At 48.3% G+C, this 23410-nt stretch overlaps 1 protein-coding gene across 4 annotated transcripts in view; it reads right to left on the reverse strand.

Annotated features, from left to right (window-relative positions):
* Nod1 (nucleotide binding oligomerization domain containing 1) overlaps nt 1–23410 on the reverse strand; it is a 53807-nt gene that overhangs the window by 13197 nt on the left and 17200 nt on the right. For 3 of the 4 annotated variants that reach the window (XM_052719414.1, XM_052719415.1, XM_052719416.1), the window contains 6 exons: nt 10030–10349; nt 8575–8749; nt 6039–7863; nt 2551–2634; nt 1374–1457; nt 228–311 (listed from right to left, as the gene is read on the reverse strand). In XM_052719414.1, the coding sequence (XP_052575374.1) occupies nt 228–311; nt 1374–1457; nt 2551–2634; nt 6039–7863; nt 8575–8749; nt 10030–10230 (2453 nt within the window). In that variant the 5' untranslated portion in view covers nt 10231–10349. Of the gene's footprint in view, nt 1–221; nt 312–1369; nt 1458–2550; nt 2635–6038; nt 7864–8574; nt 8750–10029; nt 10350–23410 lie in introns of those variants that run through there. The other variant, XM_052719417.1, reaches the window with a different exon arrangement.

Consider the following 23410-nt stretch of genomic DNA (forward strand, 5'->3'; position numbering starts at 1 on the left):
ACACTGACTTCTAAATAAGTAATTAAAAGTTTGTATATTCCCAATTGTCACTGCCTCTGGGACCTCCCACCCATTTTCCATGCAGAAGCCATCAGAGTGTCTGTGCTGCCAGCCCCAGGGTCCTTCTGGCACACTGATGTCCAGAGGAGCAGCCAATGCCCACACAGACAGCAGGCTGTATAAACCCTGTGTGTGTGTGTGGGGGGGGGGGTGTCCCTTCTACTCACCCAACATCAATGATGGAGGTGCTGTTCTTCACAGCCAGAGCCACACACTTCCCACCCTCACTTGTTATTCTGTTTTTCCCCAGTCTGCAGAGAGAGGGATGCATGATTGGTTAGCCTCTGTTTACGGACTCCATAGTAGGCCACCCTCCTTCCCAGCACTGAGCCCACACTAGGCCTTCTCGCCAGTGTGATCTTGTATCTGGCACACATATATCCATGCTGGGGGCTTCCTCTCAGGGAGGGACCCACAGCCCGGGACCAGTGTGGAGGCCCACAAAGGTTTCCTAGTGAGATCTGAGCTTGCTTTACCCAGCAGAGCTGCATTAGAAGATTACTTGACCATGTGCGTGGTTACCAGGTGATTGGAAGGGTCTACACTTGACTAGGGGAAGGTCTTTTGCTCCACTCCTTGGCTTTTCTATAAATAGCTCTTTAGAAGAGTCAGGAGGAGCTGGTGGATAAGGATCCAGGCCCTCCCTGGCCTCAAACTCACAGAGATCTCCTGTGTTTCTGTCTATTTCTCTCCCCTCTATCCCTCTGTCTGAATCTCTTATCCCCCACTCCTCAAGAGTACCCTGGGGTGAAATGTGGGAGCTGGTCTCCCAGCTGGTCTCCCACAGACCAGCCCCCAGTGTCCTCCCTAGGAGGTAACCCACGATCTCTGCTGGTGGTCAACCATTGGAGCCTTTCCTGGGGTTCTCTAAGTGACCATCACTCATTTTTAACAGGTTCGAGAATGCCCATATTTATTGACAATGGTTAAGATGGGTGTTTTCATTACCAGGACTGGATGACCAACAGCCTGAAGGGGCACATCTTTGATAGCGCCAAGGGTCAAGCTCCCTGGAACCTACCAAAGAAAGAGGATCTTTCTCTGGTATCCCCAAAAGGACAATAGATACAACCCTCCCTTCCAGCCAGTAGTTAGGGAGACTAAAGTGCTGACGCCCCACACGGGGGCATATTCCCTCCACAAGATGAGCACACCTGGCCAGTTGGACCAGTATGGCCGTGGGGCTGGCAGATATGTTAGAGTGAGATCTCTTTGTGGTGACACTGCTTCTTCTAGTAACAGAAAAGGTGATCCAGATATTTGTAGAGAAAACAAACTTCTAAGGAGTTGCTGCCCCTTCCCCACTTACTTACTTAAGGTGCGTGAGGCTTCTGCATTCATCCAGGATTTGGGCCACATACCTGGCTCCAATATCAGTGATCTGGTTGTTGTACAAGCTTGGAGAGAAAGCACAGCCAGGGGTCTTTGTGAGTCACAGTGTCACACGATCACCTCCTCCTCTAGTGAGTCCATGCTGCCTGCTGATTTCCACTGTCTAAGTTGAAAGGGGAACTCACAGAGACCACAGTGTGGGCTCTGCATCAGCCTGGCTCCAAAGCCAGCTCCCTTACTTCCCTTTGGTGCTGAATCCAAACACCTCTCCTCCCATAGTCACAGGGAGTATATGCCATCATGCACAGCCCTGCCACACGATGCTCAGTAAGTGCAGGTGGTGGTGATTCAGGTTTTCTGAAGAGTAAAGCCTGTGTCCATCTTTTTTTCAACCATTCTGATTGAAAAATAAGACCAGAAACACAGCGAGGCTTCTCTCCACTATCACTCATCATACATAACAGAGAGGAGCATGGGACCTTTTGCTTATGTGTCCTCATGTTCCAGAGGTCCAAGAGTACTCAGCAACTGCTCCAGTGACAAGATCAGCAGCAGTCATGGGACCACTCGCCCTCACCTCAAACTCCAAAACTCGAAGCTCTTTGTAACTGATTTAACAATCGATTTGGGTCTATGAGTGGTCTTTACTTAAGCCTACCTGGTTTGAGTATTCATTTATTTTTCTGCAGCGCTATTGAAGTATTTGAGGAGGGTACTACCTAGGACCCCTCTGGCTGTGTCACTACTATTCAACACATATATGCCCCTGCCCTGGACCTAGGAGTAGACCCAAAGTAGTCAAGTCTAATGTATTAACAGGTATTTTAACATCTACCAAACCTATCCCCACATCCTTTCTCTTCATATTCTCCAAAATAGCTTGCCTGGATGGGGTCCAGTTTTTACGGTAAGGAAGCTGGGGCCCCACAAGTGTTTGTGAATAGCTCCAGTTCTACCTAGATACCAGTTGAGCCTAGACCAGAACCCGGAGCCACGTGTGGTGGTGCATGCCTGTAACATCAGCATGTGGGAGGCTGTGGCTGGAGGATGCCAGCACCAGCCATGGTTTCTGTCACCAGTGGACCACATGGCTGTCGATTTTCTGCTACTCAGAACTATGACAAGGTCACAGGCCCAATGTCCTCAAGCAAGACTTACCCCAGGAATGTCACGATTCTGTACTTGGTCAGTCCTTCACACAACACCTTCGCCCCTGTGTCCGTGATCTGATTGACACTGAGTCTAAAACACAACAGCAAAAAACAACTGCCAGTCAGGGCAGAGGAACTTCCAAGGGAGTAGTCAGCCTCAGAATTCAGCTGCCTATAGGCCAGGGCCAGCAACAGGGCTGCAGTCGAGCCCTGAAGCAGAAGGGTCACAGAGACTAAGAAGGGTACCCACAGCCAGCTACTTCCAGCTCTCTCCAACATCCTGCATTTGGCTTCTCCATCCTTTGTGCACAGAGGGGTCATGGGGTCTGAAATGTAAGGGACCGCCTTTAGGGATCACTGCCACTGGGGGTATCCTTGCATTCTAAGAGTGGAGTCAGGACATGAGATAACTTGCAAAATACGGGACAGGACAGTCCCCACTAGAACGGACCCACCTCAAATGCAGGACGAGGCCTGGCATCCTGCTACCCACGGAAATTGCTCTTTTGAAGCAGCTCTGTGTTGGAAATCTCAAGAGAAACCAGTAGCTTTCTGGGAAAGGGTGGGACTTGGCAGCAACGCTCTCCAGCTTCTCCCAATGCAAACGCTGCCTGTGCAGGCCAGGCTGGGAACAGGCATACAGAAGAACAGGAAAGTGGGGCTTCTGGGACTGGTTCCCTGTTGGTCAAGGGTCAGCCACAGACTGAAAAATTCTCCAGGAAAATTTCTGAACCAGCAGAAAGCTAGCTTCTCATGAGCAAAATGTGCATGCGTGAATATATCTATTGGATAAATAATGCATACAAATCTCCAGGGATAGAACCCGGGGCTTGCAGCATGCTAGGCAAGTGTGCCACTGAGCTACCAAGAGCCTTCTTTTCTCCCCTCCCCCTCTCCCCCTTTCCTCTTTCTCTTTCCACCCCAAGCAATCCTGTAACAAGCTACCTTGACCTTGAAGAAAGGAAGCAGTTGAGAGACAAGGTCAGAGCAGGACTCCCAAGAGGGGACCAGATTGAGGCGCGGGGGGGCGGGGGGGGGGGGGGTGCAGTGAGCAGACTTTCTACGCTAAGACCAGCTGGAACATGGAGAAGGCTGTGCCGGGCCAAGCATAGCTGCTCAACCATACAGTGTGGAACAACCGAGAAGTAGATGACAGGGGTGGCTGCTCTCCAATAAAGCTGTATTTACAAGCACAAGCCACAGGACTAGGCTTGACCCCAAAGGTGACATCCATGGCAATTCAAAAGAGAACAGAAAAAGCTTCGTTTTGTTAAGCCACATCAAAAAGATAAGGGCAGCCTCTCAGGACCCGTCTCCTACAGTATCAGACTGGATGCAAGCACAAGGTACACACTGCACAGCCATCCTTGTTAGGTCTCAAACCCGGGACCCATGGCCGAGATGCCTATTAACATATCAAAGTGAACCCTGGCTGCCAGGTCCTCCCAGCATCCCTCAGTCCCTACCTGTTACAGGGTCCTCCTGGCTGGCTTACCCTGCCCCTGCCCTGAACTTTCCAGCTCTTCCCCTAGCTGTTCTTCCCTATATAATTTGGCCATTTTGGCTATGCCAGTATGTTTTCACCAATGTTGTCCTTCTGGCCTCTTGGTCTCCTGGCTCTCCTCACCTCCCTCCTCACATGGCCTGGCTTGATCTGCTGCTCATGTCCACTCTGGACTCTCCCAGACGTTTCTGCCTCGGGCTATGCTTTCCCTCACATCTACAATAAACCTTCTTCTCTACCATACCTGGGAGCAGCCATGGCCTCCCTTTTTCATTTTTTCATTCAATCCCGACATGGCAGGAGCTTCCGGTATCCGTGTGTTCCTAGCAATACAATCCCCTGTTCTCCCCTCCTCTTTTCCAGCTTGGCACATCCAATTCAGTCCTGCCTAAAGAAATCTAAGAAGTTGTATCGTTGGCAATAGCTTTTTAAAACTGTTAGGGGGGGCTGGAGAGATGGCTCAGGGGTTAAGAGCACTGACTGCTCTTCCAGAGGTCCTGAGTTCAATTCCTAGCAACCACATGGTGGCTCACAACCATCTGTAATGACATCTGGTGCCCTCATCTGGCCTGCAGGGATACATGCAGGCAGAACACTGTATATGTAATAAATAAATCTTGCTGGGCGGTGGTGGCGCACGCCTTTAATCCCAGCACTCAGGAGGCAGAGGCAGGTGGATCTCTGTGAGTTCGAGGCCAGCCTGGGCTACCAAGTGAGTCCCAGGAAAGTCACAAAGCTACACAGAGAAACCCTGTCTCAAAAAACCAAAAAAAAAAAAAAAAAAAAAAAACACCAAACTGTTAGGGGTATTCAATAGTAGAGTGCTTGTGTGGCATGTATGATGCCTCCAGTTCAAACCTTAATTGAAGAAAAACATTAAAAAAAAATAGGACATGTCCTTCTTTTGATTGCTTCTGGCTACAATACTAAGGAGTTGTCTGGAGCTATCTTGGGCAACCATATTGGGTCAGGATGTAGAAGCCAGGTAAAACAAAAGAGAGCCTGGGTTCTGATCAGACAGACAACGTATCATTCTTTAATTGTCTACTCCTAGGCTTTGCTCCAGAGAGATATAACATATGTAAACTTCCCAAATCTGATGTTTTCTCAAACTCTTTACTGCAATTAATCCTACCTGATGTCCTCAAGGAACTCAAGGTACTTCCATCAGGTCGCCCATAAGCCCTGCTTTCCTACAAGCTGCCTTTTCCTTTGCTGGGGTGGGGAACAGCCAGACAGGGCAGGATCCCCCTCTGCTGCTCAGTTCCCACTTACAGAACGGGCACTGAGCAATGCCGGGTGGAGATCGCCAAGGAGAGTGGCCGACTTACAGCCCAGAGGACAGATGCTGGCCTTTGGTTCTAGGCTGCCACCTTCAGCTTCATATACCCCAAGTCCACATACGATTTTCACTCTGATTCCCAGGCCTGAGATTGCGCTCCAAATCCCCACTGTTCTGCAGAACTGAGTGAGCCAAACTGTGGCAGAATTTCTGAGCCTCAGACTTATCTTCAAGGGCTGGTCTTCCCCTTCTGGTCACACCACATCTCAGCTGTGGGGCCTGCAGCAATTCATTAACTTCTCTGTGCCTCCCTTCCTCTTTGCCTAACTAAATGCGCACTATTGTTCTAAGGCAATAGCAGCCCCTGCCTTATGGGAGAAAGAGCATTAGGCTGGGCTACAACCCTAATGCATTTCACTCACTTTCAGTACACACTGCTGTTGGCTTGGCCATGCTCGGACAATAACAGCTCTCCGCCCTGCCCCCGGGGCTCCCCAAGATTACACAGTTAGTTATAAAACACCCAGCTGAAGCTGAACTGGTCACCTGACTGACTCACTTTACTCCATGCCTCCCCTACCACACCCCCAGACAGAAAGGTTGAGTCCCTGTGTAATGGGCGAACCAAGAATCCTGACCCCTGTTACCAGTCCTGTGGCCCCAAGCCTGTCTGTCTGTCCCCCTCACCCAGTTCAGCTGGCAGCCTCACCTGATAACCGTGAGGCGGCTGAAGCAAGGCTGCAGCTCCTGCACTCCATAGTCATTGAGGTTGTTGTTGTCCAGATCTAGGGCCAGCTGCCTGTGGAAATGGTGCAGGACGAAGGACAGGGCGCTGCAGTCGGCAGAGCAAGCGTTGCAGAAGGCCAGCTTGAGGTAGTCGGCACTGATGCCCCTGGCGGCTAGGCGTCCCACCTTCTGGCTCTGTGTCTCGTAGATGCAGCGCAGCATCCACAGGAATGTGGGCATGGCGTGCACCTGATTAAAGCCTCCGCTCTGGACCCGGGGCAGACTCTTTAGGTAGGAGCGCAGGCTGGCGAACAGGTGAGCCCACAGGGCCTTGCGCTTCCTCCTCAGGGTAGCCTTGGGCACCAGCTGCCGAAGGAGTTTCTGTCTGGCTTTGGCCAGCAGCCCGCACAGAAAGAGGTTGGTGAACTGGAAGTGGTCTTTGTTCCTGAAAGGATCGGGGCCCAACCGGCTTCCGCCACCCAGGCACTGAAAGGAGAAGAAGGACGGATAGCAGGACGTGCTTGATGTCTCCCCAGGAGACGTCCACTCTCGAAAGAACCTCAACAACTCCCGGGTGCCCACTTTGTCATCTGCCACCAGGAAGAAGGCAGTGAAGAAAGCCTGGAGCGTGAGATGGAAAAACTCATAGGACTGCTGGCCCTGCTCAGGGCCCACGTCGGGCAGAGGCCGCAGGAAGCCCAGCTGCAGATCCCCCTCCTGCAGCTTAGATGCCTGCACCTCCTCGTGGCCAAACACAAAGAGGCTCTTGTCGGTGCCTCGGTGCGCCACCTGGCCCAGCGCGTGCAGCGTGCGCCAGCCTGCGCGCAGTGTCTCTGCCGGGCTGCGGGTATTGCGCTGCACCAGGCTGCTGGGCTGCGTCCTGTTCAGATGCACCTCAGTGACTAACAGGAAGACATCGGTTAGGGTCACGGCACAGTCTGGTAGCTGGGAGGAGCCCTCGAAGGCTGTGTGGAAATGCTGAAAGCAGCGGAAGATGATCCAGCAGAAGAGCGGCACGGCGCACAGGCTGCAGAGGTTGGGGTTGGCATCCAGCTGCTGCAGCAGATGCTCATGAGCTATGCGCTCGGGGAACATCCTGCGGGCATAGGCGCGCAGGTGGCCGGGGGAGAAGCCCCGGAGCAACACCTTTTTGCGCAGAAGCTGGCGGGGGACCTCCACGCCTGTACGGGCAGTGAGCAGCTTGCCCGCGCCCTTGAGCAGCCTCCCGCTTAGGAGGTTGGCCAGTAAGACCAGCGGGTGTGCCGGCTCCCAGGGGCAGCAGCTGTCCGGCACACGGCTCAGGTCGAAGTCCGAGTGCAGCTCATCCAAGCCGTCGAAAGTGAAGAGCGCCGTGTGGGGAAAGCGTAGCAGGAAGGAGAACACCTCCTCGGGGTCCTGCTCCGGATAGCAGAAGTGCTTGAAGAGCAGGTCCTGCAGACTCAGCGTGTCGCTCTCCTTGAAGCAGCTGAACATGCGGCAGCGGAAGTGGAAGAAGAACTTGGCTGTGGAGGCCAGCCTGCCCGACGCCCAGAGGCTCTGCAGTCGCTGCAGCAGCATGGACTTGCCCACTCCCGCGTCCCCAAACACGAAGACAGTCTCGCCATGCTCATTGAGGATGCCGGTGCTGTGGTCCAGCAGGCAGTCCAGGCCTCCCAGGCTGCCCAGGTTTTCGTTGTTGAAGCCCACTAGCTCCATGAGTGTGTCCATGTAGGTCTCCTCCAGCAGCAGGTCCTCTTTTTGGGCGTAGCACATCATGAACTTGGAGTCGCGGCCCAGTTGGTGTCGCAGCTGCTGGGTGTACCTGCTCACTGGAGCGGGGAGGAGTGTTTCCCAGCAACCAGGTGAGGGGATACGAGTAGATGCGTTAAACAGGGCATCTTGGGACAGAGAGGCAAGCACACAAGCAAACAAACCCACAGCCCAGACTCTGAGCCAAGGCATTTACTCCTTTAACAGAAGCCCCCAGGGCCTCAAAGACCCAATGTCCCAGAGCTTGAGGGTCAGGCCTTCCCTCCCTCTGCTCGGCTTCAGGTTTAGCCAGCTGGAGGGCTGCAGGCCCCTCCAGGTCAAGTGTCTGGGACAGGCCTCCCTTGTTCCTCTGCACAATGTTGTCATTGAACTCTAGAGACAGAAGCCACTCACACTTGAGGACCAGGCCAGCCAGCTCTGCTGCCCCACCGCAGGCCACAGGCCTGTTTCAATAGCAGAGTCAGTCCCCACTGAAAGTCTTGTATAGGGGGAAATTATCCCAGCCTTTCTTTGGTTCTTTAATAAGGATCTGACAAAACTGTATGACAAAGCTTTTGGTTAGAAAATACAAGGCTGGACATTAATCTGATTTGCAGAGGATCTGTGTCTGGCCTCAAACATCACAACAAAATATGCTGAGCTAAAACAGTGTAACCTCGGGCTCCCAGGGTGAGCACCTTGAGTCATAGATGCTCCGGGTAAGCCCCAAGGGTGAGCCCAGTGCCTTCCCTCACACCCCTGCCTGTAGTCCCTCGTGGGCTGACTCCTACCCGGGTCAGTATTGACGATGGTTTTGCTCCGAATGAGCTGGGAAGGCGAGAAGCCAATCTCTGATAGCCACAGCCTGAGGTCCACATAAGCGTCCTCGAGCTGCTGGAGCACGTAGAGGAAGAACTCGGACACCTCTTCACCTTTGCTCTGCACCAGGTCAAGAATTTTTCGGACCTATGGATGGCACAAACATTAAGAGCATGAGCTGGTGTGAGGGGCATCCTCCTGTCAAAAGGATCCCGGGGTACACTCAGCTCAGGGCTGCCGGTGCTAGTACAGTAGCAATAACCTGACCACCTGCATACATACCCAGTATAAGAGTCAGCACAGAATCTGCAAAGTGGGCCTCTTTAACAAGAGTTCATCCCCCAAGGCAATAAGAGCCCAGGAAGCGTCTCTGGCTTTCCCTCCTAATCTCATGTCACTACCATCCAGGGACAAGTATGCTAGGAGGTAGTCACCCTATAGACAAGAGGAAGTAGCATATCTGAGCTACTCTGCAGTAGAGTAACAGACTCCCATCAAATCACATGTTCAAAATGGTCTTTTCATTAAAAACGCAGGCAAAGCAATCAGGAGCTGTACATCGTGGCACACACCTAAGTCCCAGAGCTTGGGAGATTGAGGCAGGAGGATCAGAGTTTCAGCTCTACCTAGACTGCAGTGGGGGATTCTGTCTCAAAAAGCCAGGAAAGGGGTGGTGGTGGTCAAGAGAGGAAACCGAAGGATATCAGTGTGCTGTGCCCCCCCAGAAGTTCTTTGGGTGTCGCTTAGCCCCTCCCTACCTCAAATAGGCGCTTCATTTTTCTATCCAGGGACTTACGGGACTCTGTTTTATTTCTCAGATGATGCTCCCAAGCTTAGGAAACCGAGGGTTGTTTTACTTCCTCATTCATAGCGTGGGAAAGTCTTCAGTGGGGTCCCACCTTGGGAGGCAGTCATTTCTAAATCTGGCTTTGTGGGTGGTTACCCCGAGTCTTTGCCTCTGTGCCCTTGGGGTGTGGAGGCATTGGGTGTCATGCTCTTCCTCACCTACTCATTTAAAGCCCCCTTAAAGTTGCCTAGGTATCAATACACACAGCAGGGGGAGCTGACATGGAAGGGTTTGTTCCAGCCTCAAACAGAAGTAAGCTGACTGGGCAGGAAGCTCAAACTTGGGGCATTTATTTATGTTCTACCAAGACCCCAGTGTGAGTGCACCTCTATAATCAATCTTTTCTGTATTAAGATGAGGCACAAGTCTGAAAACAACCCAAAGACCCCAGTGTGAATGCACACCTGTAATCAATACTCCCTGTGCTACAGAAGCTGGGGGGGGGGGGTGGATTATAGCAACAACAAAAACAAAGACCCCAGTGGGAAACTCGGTCCAATATTCCGAATTCTCCCTTCGCCTGGGTCAGAAGGGGGGAACCCAGGTCAGTAACTGTCAGCACCAGCGTCCCTCACTGCACCTTGTCAGGCTTGGTGGGACAAGCACACACGATCTCTGCATCTTCAGCTGAGAAGTAGCCATTCTTCCTCAAGTTGTCCAGCAGACACTGAGTGTTACGGATGTTGGTGACCAGATGTTCCCTGTTGATCTTCAACAGTTTAATGTAGGAGTGACAGCCCAAGGGGATGGCTTCCATCTCATGATGGCCCTGCTTTTCCATAGTTCCAGAAGCCAGCAGCTACTTTTCTCAAATTCATCTTTGACCACATGTGTCTCCCGGACAGACAGGCAATCAGGATTCAGGGCCACCGTCCAGGATCCTGCCTTTCATTGCTGACCCTGAAGGGATAAAGGACGTCGTCAAGAAAGCAAATGTCACCAAAGGATTCACCCTCTCTCCCATCTCCCATTGCCCCTTGCGTTACTCTGCCTCCAACAGGAGGGTGTCATGCCAAAGAACTTTATCGGGGAACGTGCTGAACAACAGCAACAATCACAATTCACTGCTGTTGGCGGGATTCCACACCACTAACTGTATTAGCCTTTCTGTCACGGCAGCAAGAGAACAATGTCGAGGAGAGAAGAGCTAGTCTCCTCTTGGTTTCAGTCCTTCGCTCTGGGGAAGGCATGGCAGAGCAGCCCTGTCTCCTCATGGAGGCCAGGGAGGAGAGAGTGAGAAAGAGGGAAGAAAGGTGGCCACCAGGACCCACTTCAGGACTTCAGTGAGTGACTCCCAAAAGGCATCCAGCTGACGACGCCAAATGCAAATGGTTAGTCATACTGAGTCTCAGGCATCATCCTTTGAAGGAGGATAAAATACTCTGACGTGGCCTTCTTCCCTTAGGCCCTCACTGTCTTTCTGGAATCTGAAAAGCTAACGAAGATAGAGATGGCAAAAAATGCTTGTGCACACAGTAAGCACAGGAGAAGCCAGGAAAGTTAAACTCGCAGGCTTCCTTCCAGGGCAAGAGATGTTTCACCTGTTCCCCCTGGGATGCAGGGAACGGATGTAGCTTACAACCTGGTGATCCTCTGCTGTCTGATGAGGCAGGCTCTGCCCATATCTCCCAGAATTTCTGTTTGACTTACCCCAGATCCGTTCCCTCTAAAACCTTGAGCATGACTTCCAGGCCATACAACTCATTCTTGTGAGAGATGCCGTTTGTACTTTACAACAGCCTAAGTGACTTCTATGGTATCCTAGGGCCAGCCATTATATCTACCTCAGCCATTCTCCCTGGACCCATTGTTAGGTCTTGAGCATTGTTCCTAAGTCAACAAGAACCCATCTTACAGATGACGCCAACGCACTTCGTAAAGAGCTTCAATATAAACATGTCTTGAGCTTGTTGTACTCACAGGGCTGAGTTAATTGTTACCAGAAAACTTTTTCCCCAAACTGTGCTGTGCTTAAATACGGCTAAAGTAAAGGATCTGGTGTCAGACTCCAGAGCTTCTTGCCCAGCACCAGCACCAAAATCAGGCTGTTCTGAGTTTCATTCTTGTATTTTTGCAGATCGTTTCCCTGCCAGTTGTAAAGCCCAAAGGAACCCTTCCACACAAGGAGAGTCTCTTTTTTACATTTCAACTTTATTATAAAAAACACTGAAAAAAATAACATGCTGAAGTTAACCAGATCCTAAGACTATACATTTCAATGAACTTCTGTACAGTTAAAACAGCCATTTGGAAAGAAAGCTATGGAACTTCACATTGGGTATTGCTCTTCTGTAATCAAATACTTATTCACCACCCCAAATGAAAACCCTATGACAGAGTTAGAATTAGATAAACAATTAGCTTTATACCCCTTTCATCATTCATGTTCATTTCCTACATTCAGTCTTGTTTGTTTTTTGTTTGTTGAGACAGGGTCTCCCTATATAGCTCTGACCGCCAGGATTGATTAAAAGTATGCCCGGACTTGTTTTTGTTTTTAAAGGGTATTTGAGGGTGCTGGGAAGCCAGCTCAGGCAGTAAAGTGCTCCCTGTGTATGCATAAGGATCCCCTCAGCACCCATTTGAAAGCGCCAGAGACGGAGGCAAGTGCCTGGAATCCCAGCACTGAGGAGTCGGACGGGAGGATCCTGAGGGCTCCCTGGCCAGTCAGGCTGCTGGATTCCATAGCTACAGGTTCAGTGAGACACAATCTCCAAATTAAAAAAAAAAAAAAAAGTAGTCAGCACCTGAAGAAGACAACATTAACCTCTGGCCCGCATCACATGGGTACGTATGCATCTAGACAATCAATCAATCAACATTGAATGCCCCTGGACTGAACCATGAATGACTGAAAATGGTGATAGAATCTTATAGTATTCTCTGCTGTTTTCCTCTTTTAAGGCCATGTTTCTCCACTGTCAGTCATTGGGCGCCACGTCTCTTTGTCACATCTAAGGTCCCACCTGTACTTTAATCTTGCTTTGGGGACTGTGGGGGCTCCTTAGGAAAGGAGGAGGTACGTGCAAGAGGAGGAGGTGGTAAACGGCAATAAGGGTGTATGAAAACACCACAAGGAATCATACTATTAACTGCGTATGAAAAAACACCTATAATACATGTAATTCTGTGTATAAACATACGTATATAGTTTTAATGAAATGTCCTCATCCCGGCTGGCAATGCTTCCTCAAACAGCCAAAGATCACCTAACAAGACCTCAATACCAGACATTAGAAGCCCTCTTTTGATTTGTTGGGCTTAGCTATCTAAGAGACTCCCAAAACATACAACCTATTGCTGTTGTCCATGGTTACCACCCTCCTTCCCCAGAGGTGGAAGGTAAGTCCCAATTGCTGAAGACACAATCTACTTCAGAAACCGGGTCGAGAGACCCCTGAGCTGGAACTGACCTGAACATCCCTCCCTCAGGACCAGCTGTCATGATACCAGAAGGCCCTGTGCAAGCTTCCGAAGGAGGGAGACAACCCATAATCTTACCAGCTGTGATGCCTAGGAGTCAAATCGACGCCCAGCATGGCACAAGAACCCTGAGGGTGCAGTGGCGGCACATTGGTGGTAACCAACAGCTCTCTAGTTGGACTTAAGACCTGCTCGGCAATGAGGAACAATGCCTGGTACTGGAATCCTTGCTAACTGCTCCGCACTAGTGAAATCATGGTTACTGGAAGAGAATTTACAACTACTAATTTATTAAAACCAGCAAAATCCCAACCAATAGTTCATAAACATTTGTCCTTGTACCCACAGATAAGCATCCTCCTCCTCATCCTTCATCAGGAAAACTTTTCGCAACAGACGGAGACCACTATAGAAAGTCACAACTAATAAAAACGCCAAGTTCTGGAGGCCAGTCCCAATGCACACATCTACAAAACAGCCCCACATCGAAGACTCAGGAAACATTTTGGAAGAGGAGGCAGAAATTCTGTACGAGCCAGAGGATTAGGAAGTTTTCTATGAGAGTTTGTCTCCTAGGAATATCAGCAGCTACACCCATAAAGTCTCACCAACAGGATGGCCCAAATGTGAGCTGAACCAGGAGGGCACCAGCAAACACTCCGAACTGGATGGAGAAAAGCCTATGGGTCCTCAGCTCTGCACAAAGAATTACAGGCAACTGAGGGAAGCTGGGAGTGGGAGAGGTGGTGTTCCCTGGGGCAGAGCACACCAATCTGTTGTTAAGTGACAAATGGTCAGCCCTAAAACATACATACAAGCAACATTATATGGTCTGAACAGGTTATATCTAGGAATACATATGTATATACAAATACATATATGCATGCAATAATAGTTAGAGGAAAAAAGGTCATAAATTTGAAGGAGAGTAGGGAAAAGTATATGGAAAGGTTTGTAATTAAATTATAATCTCAAAAAAAATTTAAATTCTTTAAAATGTTATATTGTGACAGTAAAAAAAAAGAATTTTTAAGTATAACTAACTGGCTAAATAAATCAATTAAAGGAAAGGAAACGGGGGCAGGAACTGCCGCAGCAGCAGCAGCTGTCAGGCCTAAGGCTGTGAAGCTGGTTTCCCTGAGAGGCCTGTGAGAAATGCTGAAGCCCAGAGTGGAAACTTCTCTTGAAGATAACCACAAGTCTGAGAGAACAGGGAAAGGCCTCTTTCTCTTTCTCCCCTGGTGAGTCAGCCTGCTTTAGAAGGCTGGGAAAGGAACTTAAGCAACATCCTTCATTCCTCCAGTGTCACTGGGAGGGCTGTTAACTCTCTGCTTCTCTTTCCCGTGCTTTCGATACCCACAAAACTTGTCCCTGGCTTTTGCAGACTGGTCCTGTAATACCCACCATAGACACCCCATTATGTACCAGCAAAGGGGAAAACTGTCTCCTGATTTTTTGACCACCTGAACAAAGCCCACCAGTCACAGGACAACTAGCTAGCAGAGAGGCCGCTTTTTAAAATAATTCCCAGAGGGCAGTTAGCTCACGGTGGCAGGAATGTAAGGAAGGATGGACGTCAAAAAGGAAACAAAGAAACAACAGTGTCTGGTAAGCAGAAGCCAGAGACAGACCAATCTGCCATGAGACACCTCAGAGGGGGTTACCCTTCATGAGCATGTGCCACCAGAAACAGCAGAGAGCCGGGTGTCTCCTGACTCAGAAGGGTCCTTCATGTCTTACCTAGCAAAGAGTGAGTCCTGACGTGCAAATGGACGGCATGAGGGAAAGAGAAAGTGGTGGGAAAGGGGCGGAGGAAGGAAAGGGGAGGGCTGGAGGCGGGAGGAAGGGGTGGGGAGAGGGAAGGGGGAATGACAATGGGTAGCCCTGGGCTTCTGAGAGCCAGGCCACGCTGTAGGGGGAGGTTTTCCCGCCTCCAGATGTGGAGCCCTGAGGATGGATGTTGAAGGGAGATCCTGTCCAGACAGCCCAAGGAAACAGCCAAAGAAACAATTCAAGGTCAATGATGTGGCCAGAAAACAAGTTCCCAGGGCTGCAGAATACAAGACAGAACACCAAACGGAAAATAGAAGGTAGAGCATGTCAGTGGTGAGCCCACCGCCTAGAACCACATCTTGAATCAGAGGCAGGAACAGTATGTTGGTGGGAAGAAACTCTGAGAGTGTGTGTGTGTGTGTGTGTGTGTGTGTGTGTGTGTGTGTGTGTGTGTGTGTTGGGGGCTGCTAGACTGGCCCTTCCCACCAATTCTTTTTCTGGCTTTTTTATATATTTTTAAGATGGGATCTTGCTGTGTTACTCTGGCTGTCCAGGGACTCCCATGTAGCCCAGGCTGACCTAAACTCACAATCCTCCAGCCTCAACCTCCTGAGTCCTGGGACTTATAGGCCTGTGCCACCAAGCAAGGCTCCTTCTGGCTTTCTGATCTCCTGTGGGACAAGTTTTGTCTCCAGGCTAGGAGAGTCCCCACCCAGTCCTTGTGGAAATAGGTCTCTACATTCCATCATGCAACTTGGGCTTCTGAACTAAATATGCAGTAGATTTGTGGGAAGGCGGTAACTGAGAGGAAAAAGGATTAAGGAGCAGTCTTTATGTTTTTCTCTTAGGAGATCTTGAACCCATGAGCTCAAGTGATTCGCTCAGGGTCCTGAGTACCCATACACAACACGGTGCTTAGAAAGAGTAATTCCAAAAAATGATAGAGCAGGGTTATTAATATAAAATAAAATAGAATCCTTGTGGTAGTTCTATTTACTATTATAATCTTTCACATGTATTTATTTAGTGTGTGTGCATGCACTCACATGTGCACAAGCACCAGGGTGCATGCATGGTGGGCGAAGACGACTTGCCAGAATCGGTTCCCTTCCTCTACCCTATGGGTCTGGGTGCCGGCAAGACCCTTAGCCTTCGAGCCATATCATCAACACTGGCAATTTAAATTTTTCTAGTAGTCTCATTAATGAAAGTAAAAACAAGCAGGCAACCTAATGAGATATTTCAACTAATTAAATATGTGCAAAGCATTGCTCTAATATGTCATCAGTATAACACTGCTGTATAAACATTGCCTCTGAGAGGAAAACCTGTCTTGGAGAGAAGCTCTTTAAGACATAAGATGTGAGGAGGTGAAACAAGAGGCTCTAAGATCTCAACCTTCCTGATGCTGTGACCCTTTAATACAGTGCCTCATGTACCCCCCAACCATAACATTATTTTCATATTTTCATTGCTACTTCATAACTGTAATTTTGCTACTGTTGTGACTGGTAATGTAAATATCTGGTATGTGATTCACAGGGGTCACGACCCACAGGTTGAGATCCACTGTTCTAAAGGGAGGTAAAACATTCCATCCTGCAAAGAAACTCTTTAGGATCGAGAGGTAAACAATTCAGAGCTTCAGGAGGTCCTGACAAGATGCACTAGGCCCCTCCCTCCCCAGGCATATATAATTCGTAAGGACAGCTCAGTGACACTCTCAGACTAGCTGAGCTGCCCAGAAGAGGCTGGGTCCAACCGAGGCCACTCCAAGAAGCAGACACCAGCCGAGTTGCTCGGAAACGACACTTTCCAACCTGTTGAGCTGCCTGCAGGCTGTTCAGAGCTTTGGTGATGCCAATCTCTGAGTCATTTCTGTGCCAATAAGTAACCCCTCACCCACACTCCTCTAAGTAGAGCCAATCAAACTCATTCGGTCATCAAGTTGGACTTCGATGGTATCCATACTTTGGTTCATCATTGGTTCTTTGTCTGGGGATAAACATTTGTTCATATCTCCCCAGAAATCGTGTCACGCGACACTCATTTATGAAGGAATGTCTGTGTTCTTATTTTTCACGCCAAGGCTTTGAAATCTGGTGTGTCTTACACTTAAAGAACATCTAGGCCAGGCGGTGGTGGCGCATGCCTTTAATCCTAGCACTCAGGAGGCAGAGGCAGGTGGATCTTTGTGAGTTCAAGGCCAACCTGGGCTACAGAGCGAGATCCAGGAAAGGCACAAAGCTACACAGAGAAACTCTGTCTCGAGAAACCAAAAAAAAAAAAAAAAAAGAACATCTAGATTCTGGCCAGCAAAACTGAAAGTGTTCAATGGCCACATGGTAGAGGCGATTTTGCAACTCTGTACACTTGAAATAGAAACCTACTGCCCTTTGTCAGTGAGGGACTCTGGCCAGCTCGAGGGTGGTAGGCATGGCTCTGGCAGGCCTTGCCCTTCTCCCCCATTTCCTCTGCCTTGCTAAAAACTGTTAGATTACATTCCTGTAGCTAGCCCCAAGCTATTCCCTTATTTGTCCACTTCCTTTTCCTTAGGCTGACTACCAAGGTCCAGCTATCAAAGTACTGACATCCAACAACCAAAATTCCCTTTGGCTCACCTAATGAACATGCCCAATTAAAATTAGACACCTCATCTTAACACAGGGTTTCCCCCTTGTACCTTTATAAACCCCAATTTTCCTACAGGTCTCGTCTGTCTCCTCTTTATCCAGAGGCAGTTCTTTGTCCCACCCCAGGACAAATACCCCTCCCCCCTCTCCCTTGTTCCTTTCCTGTGGTGATATTTTATTTGTGCTGAAATGTGATATTTTATTTGTATGTTAATAAATAAAGTTTGCCTGGAAGTCCGAGGTCATAGTCAGCCAAAAACAGAAGTCAGGCGGTGGTAGCACACGCCCTTAATCCAATCACACAGCAGGCAGAGTCTCTGTGTGTTCAAGGACACAGCCAGGCATGGTGACGCACACCTTTAATCCCAGAAAGTGATGGCAGGAAGCAGAAAGGTATATAAGGCGTGAAAACCAGGAACTAACATCTGGTTAAGCTTTTAGGCTTTTGAGCAGTGGTTCAGCTGAGATCCATTCAGATGAGGACACAGAGGCTTCCAGTTCGAGGAAATGAGATCAGCTGAGGATTGGTGAAGTGAGGTTAGCTGTGGCTGGTTCTGTCTCTCTGATCTTCCAGATTTTACCCCAATACCTGGCTCTCGGGTTTGTTTTTATTAATAAGACCTTTTAAGATTCGTGCTGTACTTCCCACTTGTCCCGTGTCCTCTCTCTCTCCTGTCTTTGTCTCTAATTCCTGCCCTCTGTCCTTCTGGGGCAAATAAATCTTTATGCTGAGAACTTGGTCTTGGGGTGTCTTGAGCTGACTCTGAGGGCCCCTACGGTCAGTGCGCAGCCTGATCACATCTTTGATCCCTGTCTGCTCCTCCTGCTCACGAGCTGCCGTCCTAATTGTAACATGTGACCTGGGCCAATGTCTACAATGCCCATACCGTAAGATTCCACCATAGGGCGCCACTGTCAACATGATGGCTCTCCCGGACACCTTTGTAAATTCCTGTCAGAGATGTATTAGAGTCCCTGTTAAGCTACATTGTGAAGAAAGGGTTCCCATTTTTCTGGTCTTTGAAATCCAAGTTAAGAGTCAGTGGTCGTCTCTGGTTGTGGTTTTTATGCCAAAGCAGCTTCAAGTCCCTGTGGAGTAACTAGCCCATGTCACTGTCACAGTCCACACCTCAGGGATGTTATCTGCAGCTAGTGGGAAACTAGTAATGGTAGCCTGTTGTGTGACCTCCAGTCCTGGAGGGTTTTAAGTCAAGTAAGAGCAGGTGCTATGATACTGGTCTAACAAAATTCTGGGAGCTTTCCAAGGACATTTTATAGGACCAAGTTTTATCTCAGTAATAGCTAATTTTGAGGGGTTTGAGATCTCCTAGAAGTCATTTATGTGGCCATATTGAACTCAGGTAGTTTTAGCTGATAGGGCAGAAAGAGGTTCTCAGGCACTCTGGACTCCTGGTCTGATCTGATGTCTTAACCAAGCTGCTGAGAGTCCATGGACAAGGGACAGGTCAAGGGTCCAAAGTTTGTTCACCCTTCCCTCGTGGTGAGCCTTAACTGTCTCAATATTATTGATCAACAGCCTGTGAGAAGTCTCTTTAGCAACTTCCCTTTCTAGAAATCTGCCCTTTGAGGAGAATCAGAAGTTCTGACAGGGTTTTGGTTTTGTTCTGTTCCGACAAGATCCCTGTTGTTAACTGTGAGAAAGTAGTTGGCAGTTCGTCCCAGAGGGACTGCAAATGACTGAGTCAACACAGCGTCTACAGCCACATAATGCAGCAGCAGGCAGCAGCACATGCAAGTGGAATAAAATATAGCATGAGTGTCACAGAGGTAAGGCAGAGGCTCAGAAAAAGAGAATGTACTGCATGGCTCTGTGTGCATCCTGAAACCAGCTCCTGGGGAAGCAGGGAGATGGCAGCTGTGGAGACACTGATTGCACACAAGAGTCAGGCAAAGTCCTGGGGACATAGAAACACTGTGTATCCTGAGTGAGTGCTATGTGTATCATATGTGTGTGTGTGTGTGTAGCTAGAGTTTTCCTGCCTGGCCCACAGTCAGGACAAATCTCTCTCACCCGCCAGTCTCAAGCCGCTCAAACCTGATCAAGTAAACACAGAGACTTATATTGGTTACAAACTGTATGGCCGTGGCAGGCTTCTTGCTAACTGTTCTTACAGCTTAAATTAATCCATTTTTATTAATCTATACCTTGCCACGTGGCTTGTGGCTTACCGGTACTTTACATCTTCCTTATCCTGATGGCGGCTGGTAGTGTCTCTCCCACCCAGCTTCCTGTTCTCTCAATTCTCCTCTCTGTTAGTCCTGCCTATACTTCCTGCCTGGCCACTGACCAATCAGTGATTTATTCATTGACCAATCAGCAACACATTTGACATACAGACCATCCCACAGCATGTGTGTGTGTGTGATTCAATCAACCATGGATCAAGAATATTCAGGAAAATATCGCACCCCACTAAACATGGAATAATTGATAGATGTTCTCATTGTCGTTATTTCTTTTTTTTTTTTTTTTTTTTTTTTTTTGGTTTTTCGAGACAGGGTTTCTCTGTGTAGCTTTGCGCCTTTCCTGGAACTCACTTGGTAGCCCAGGCTGGCCTCGAACTCACAGAGATCTGCCTGGCTCTGCCTCCCGAGTGCTGGGATTAAAGGCGTGCGCCACCACCGCCCGGCCGTTATTTCTTAAATTGAATAACATACCAACTTTTATAGCACTTCCAATGTGTTAGGCACCATAATAATCTAGAGATGACTGGAAGTGTTCATGAGGGTATGTGTTATATGAAGACACTCATCATGTCTTGTATCATGGATTTGAGCACTGGTGTATTTTGTTTTCCTTGGATCATCTTGACACTGATCCCTGCAGACACACACACACTCTTCGGCTGTGGGATGTCTTTCTGTACGCTATAAATATGTGTTGCTATGATTGGTTAATAAAGAAGCTGCTTTGGCCTATGGCAAATCAGGTTATAGCCAGTCAGGAAATCAAAGAGAGAGAAAGAAAAAAAGCAGAGGCAGAGAAGATGCCTAGCCACTGCCCAAGGAGCAACATGCCAGCAGACCAGTAACACCACGACCACATGGCAATACATAGATTAATAGAAATGGGTTGATTTAAGATGAAAGAACTAGGTAGCAAGAATTCTTAGGCCATACAGTTTGTAATTAATATTAAGCCTCTGAGTGATTATTTTATAAGCGGCTGTGGGACTACAGGTGAGAGAGATTTGTCTTGACTGCAGGGCTGGGTGGGACACAAGAAATCTTTTGACTACACACACACACACACACACACACACACACACACACACACACACACACACACACACGTGATTTGCCAAATGTCATCAACCTATATGTTTGAAGTCCCAAATGTTATATGAAATTGTACTGTAGTGATGTGTTTTGTTTTCATTTTGAGAGAGAGTCTTGCTGTGTACTCCAGTCTCGAGTTCAAGCTCCCTCTGTCTCAGCCTCAATGATGCCAAGATTAAAAGTATGCACCACCATGCCTAACTAAAAGTACTACTTTTAGTTCCAGTACAGCCAGGACTACACAGAGTAACCTTGTCTCAAAAAAACCAATAATAATAATAACAAATCAATCCTTAAAAACTGAAGTAAATGTTGTGGAATATTATTTTAAGATGTGTTACATTTGTTTATGCTGTGGAACACTTGTTTAATGATGTAAGAATGTGTTGCATTCGTTTATGTTGCATTTGTTTAACTCTGTGAAGCTGTGTTGCTGTGCCTGTGTAAAACATCTGATGGTCTAATAAAGACCTGAGTGCCCAATAGTGAGGCAGGAGAAAGGATAGGCAGGGCTGCCAGGCAGAAAGAATAAATAGAAGGTGAAATCTGGAAAAAAAAAGAGAAGAAAGAGCAAGAGAACAAGAAGAAGAAGGAAGGAAGAAGGAACCAGAGAAGGAGGAGGACTCCAAGGGCCAGTCACCCAGCTACACAGCAAGTCATGGAGTAAGAGTGAAAGTAAGATATACAGAAGTAAGAAAAGGAAAAAGCCCTGAGGCAAAAGTTAGATGGGATCATTTAAGTTAAGAAAAGATGGCAAGAAACAAGCCACGATAAGGCCAGGCATTTACAATTAAGAACAGGCCTCTGTATGTTTTTACTTGGGAGCTGGGTGGTGGGCCACCCAAAAGAGTGAAGAGCAAAGAGTAAAAAACAACAGGTAAAGAAACAAAATGAATGACACGTGTATGTATATATCTATATCCCAAAATGCTACTATCAAATCAAATATGAATAGTCCGAGTATACTGATTATAAAACATAATTCCCCAAATTTGTTAGAAAAAAAACCTACATGCTACTCAAAGGGATGTGTCTTCAATAAAATGTCAGTGTTTAGTCAATCAAGGAAGAAGGATGCACTGTGGCTAGCACAGCTAAACTAGGGTTAAATTAGAATTTAAGAATCTTATAACAGCATGATGAATAGTACTTCAGGTTGGTAGAAGAACTTTCACTTGTACTCATCTAGCAGTACATTTTGAAACTACATTAAAGGAAAAATTTGCAAAAAGGCAACATATCCAAATGTATGATCATAGTCAGAGACTATACGATCCTTCATATAATAGCTGAAAAAACAGACCGTGAAAGCAGTAAGAATCTTGGGAGATCTAAGTAACTAATAAGTTTATCTTGTTGTGTGTATATCCCACTGTGCCTAACAACAGCATAGGACCTGGTGCTAAGTGCATGGTTTAAAACTTGGCCACATTCTGGACCTCACTGTAAACTCTTAACACATGGCAAAGAATGAGATTCATCCATTCTACATTTTGTGACCACAGTGGAATTAGGTTAAAAGTCAACAATAAAAAACACATGGAAAGTCTCCAAATTCACAGGTCAAAGGAAAAATAGAAACTAGAAAGTATTTTTGAACTATGTGGTAATGAAATTACAGAATATCAAATTTGTAGAAAACAAAAAAATACATCATCTCACGTTCCTGTGCTGGATAAGAAAGCAAGCCCGAAACCACAATGCCCTGTCTTCATCAGAGCACAACTTGCATAAGCTGCTTCTCTCCTTCCCTCCTGTGGGTCCTAGAAACGGAACTCCGATAGGCGGGCCTGGCAGCAAGCCCCTTTCTCACTTAACTGTCTCATAAGCCCATCCTCTCTGTGTTTTTATAACTTGTCCACTAACCATAAGTGCAATACCTGGTCACTGTAAAAAATTTGTGAAAGGAAATGACTAATAACAACAGAAAGCTTAGAGAACAAAACAAAGCTATGCATTAGCTCCCGAGAGAGCATGTTGATTATCCCCTCCAGCCTCCACCCTCAGTGTCTGTGTGCACAAGCAACGTTTTCTGGGTTGGTACCACACTGTTTCCTTGTGCCCTCATGATTGCCTCGACTTTCTTTGTGACTGCCAAGGCCCTCTTTTGAGCTGTTGAAACTGATTTTGAGCGGCAGAAACAGACCAGCTCTCCAGCAGCAGAGTGCTTTGCCTGGCATGGCTTTCCCTTTACAAAGAGCGAAAGAACTGGAGGGTCAGGATTGCAGCTTCAGACTCTGTGACTGAGCAATCCCCACACCCAAGAGGCTGAACGGTGATGGCAAGTGGAGTGTCCTTCTCGGCCTGACCCTAAAGAGCTGCCACAGTCTGGATGCCAATGTCATCACTGACAGGGTTCCAGGCTCACCAGGAGGAGCAATGGCTGCCAGGCGTGGAAGGCAGCAGGAGCCTCTACTGATGCTACTGTCTTCCTCCTTCTCTCCTCAGATTGGCTGTTTGCGGGTCCAGCTGGGCACCAACGATAGCAGCTAACATAGTCAGCTCTTGACTGGGGCCCAGCTTCACCGACTACTTTACAAATGCTGTGAGAGGCAGGACGACGAACTGAGGTCAAATGCATGACTTCTGGAGGCCCCACCCCCACCCCAGCCTCACCCCACTCACCCACATTCACACCTATCATCAGCACTAGGGAGATCAGTTACCTGGACTAGAGCTGAATGGGCTGCTGCCAGAGCTTTCCAGGCTGCAGGGACAAGGCCCACAGAGGTGATGGCTGTTCCTGGGGCTCCTCCACACAAGGATCCCCCACTGTGAGGACCAGCATCTTAGGAAGTTGGCTGCTCTGTGCCTTGATTTTCCCAAAGTAAG

This window comes from Peromyscus californicus, unplaced genomic scaffold (genome assembly GCF_007827085.1).
Source record: "Peromyscus californicus insignis strain IS unplaced genomic scaffold, ASM782708v3 Scaffold_6__1_contigs__length_162567912, whole genome shotgun sequence".
Taxonomy (NCBI): domain Eukaryota; kingdom Metazoa; phylum Chordata; class Mammalia; order Rodentia; family Cricetidae; genus Peromyscus; species Peromyscus californicus.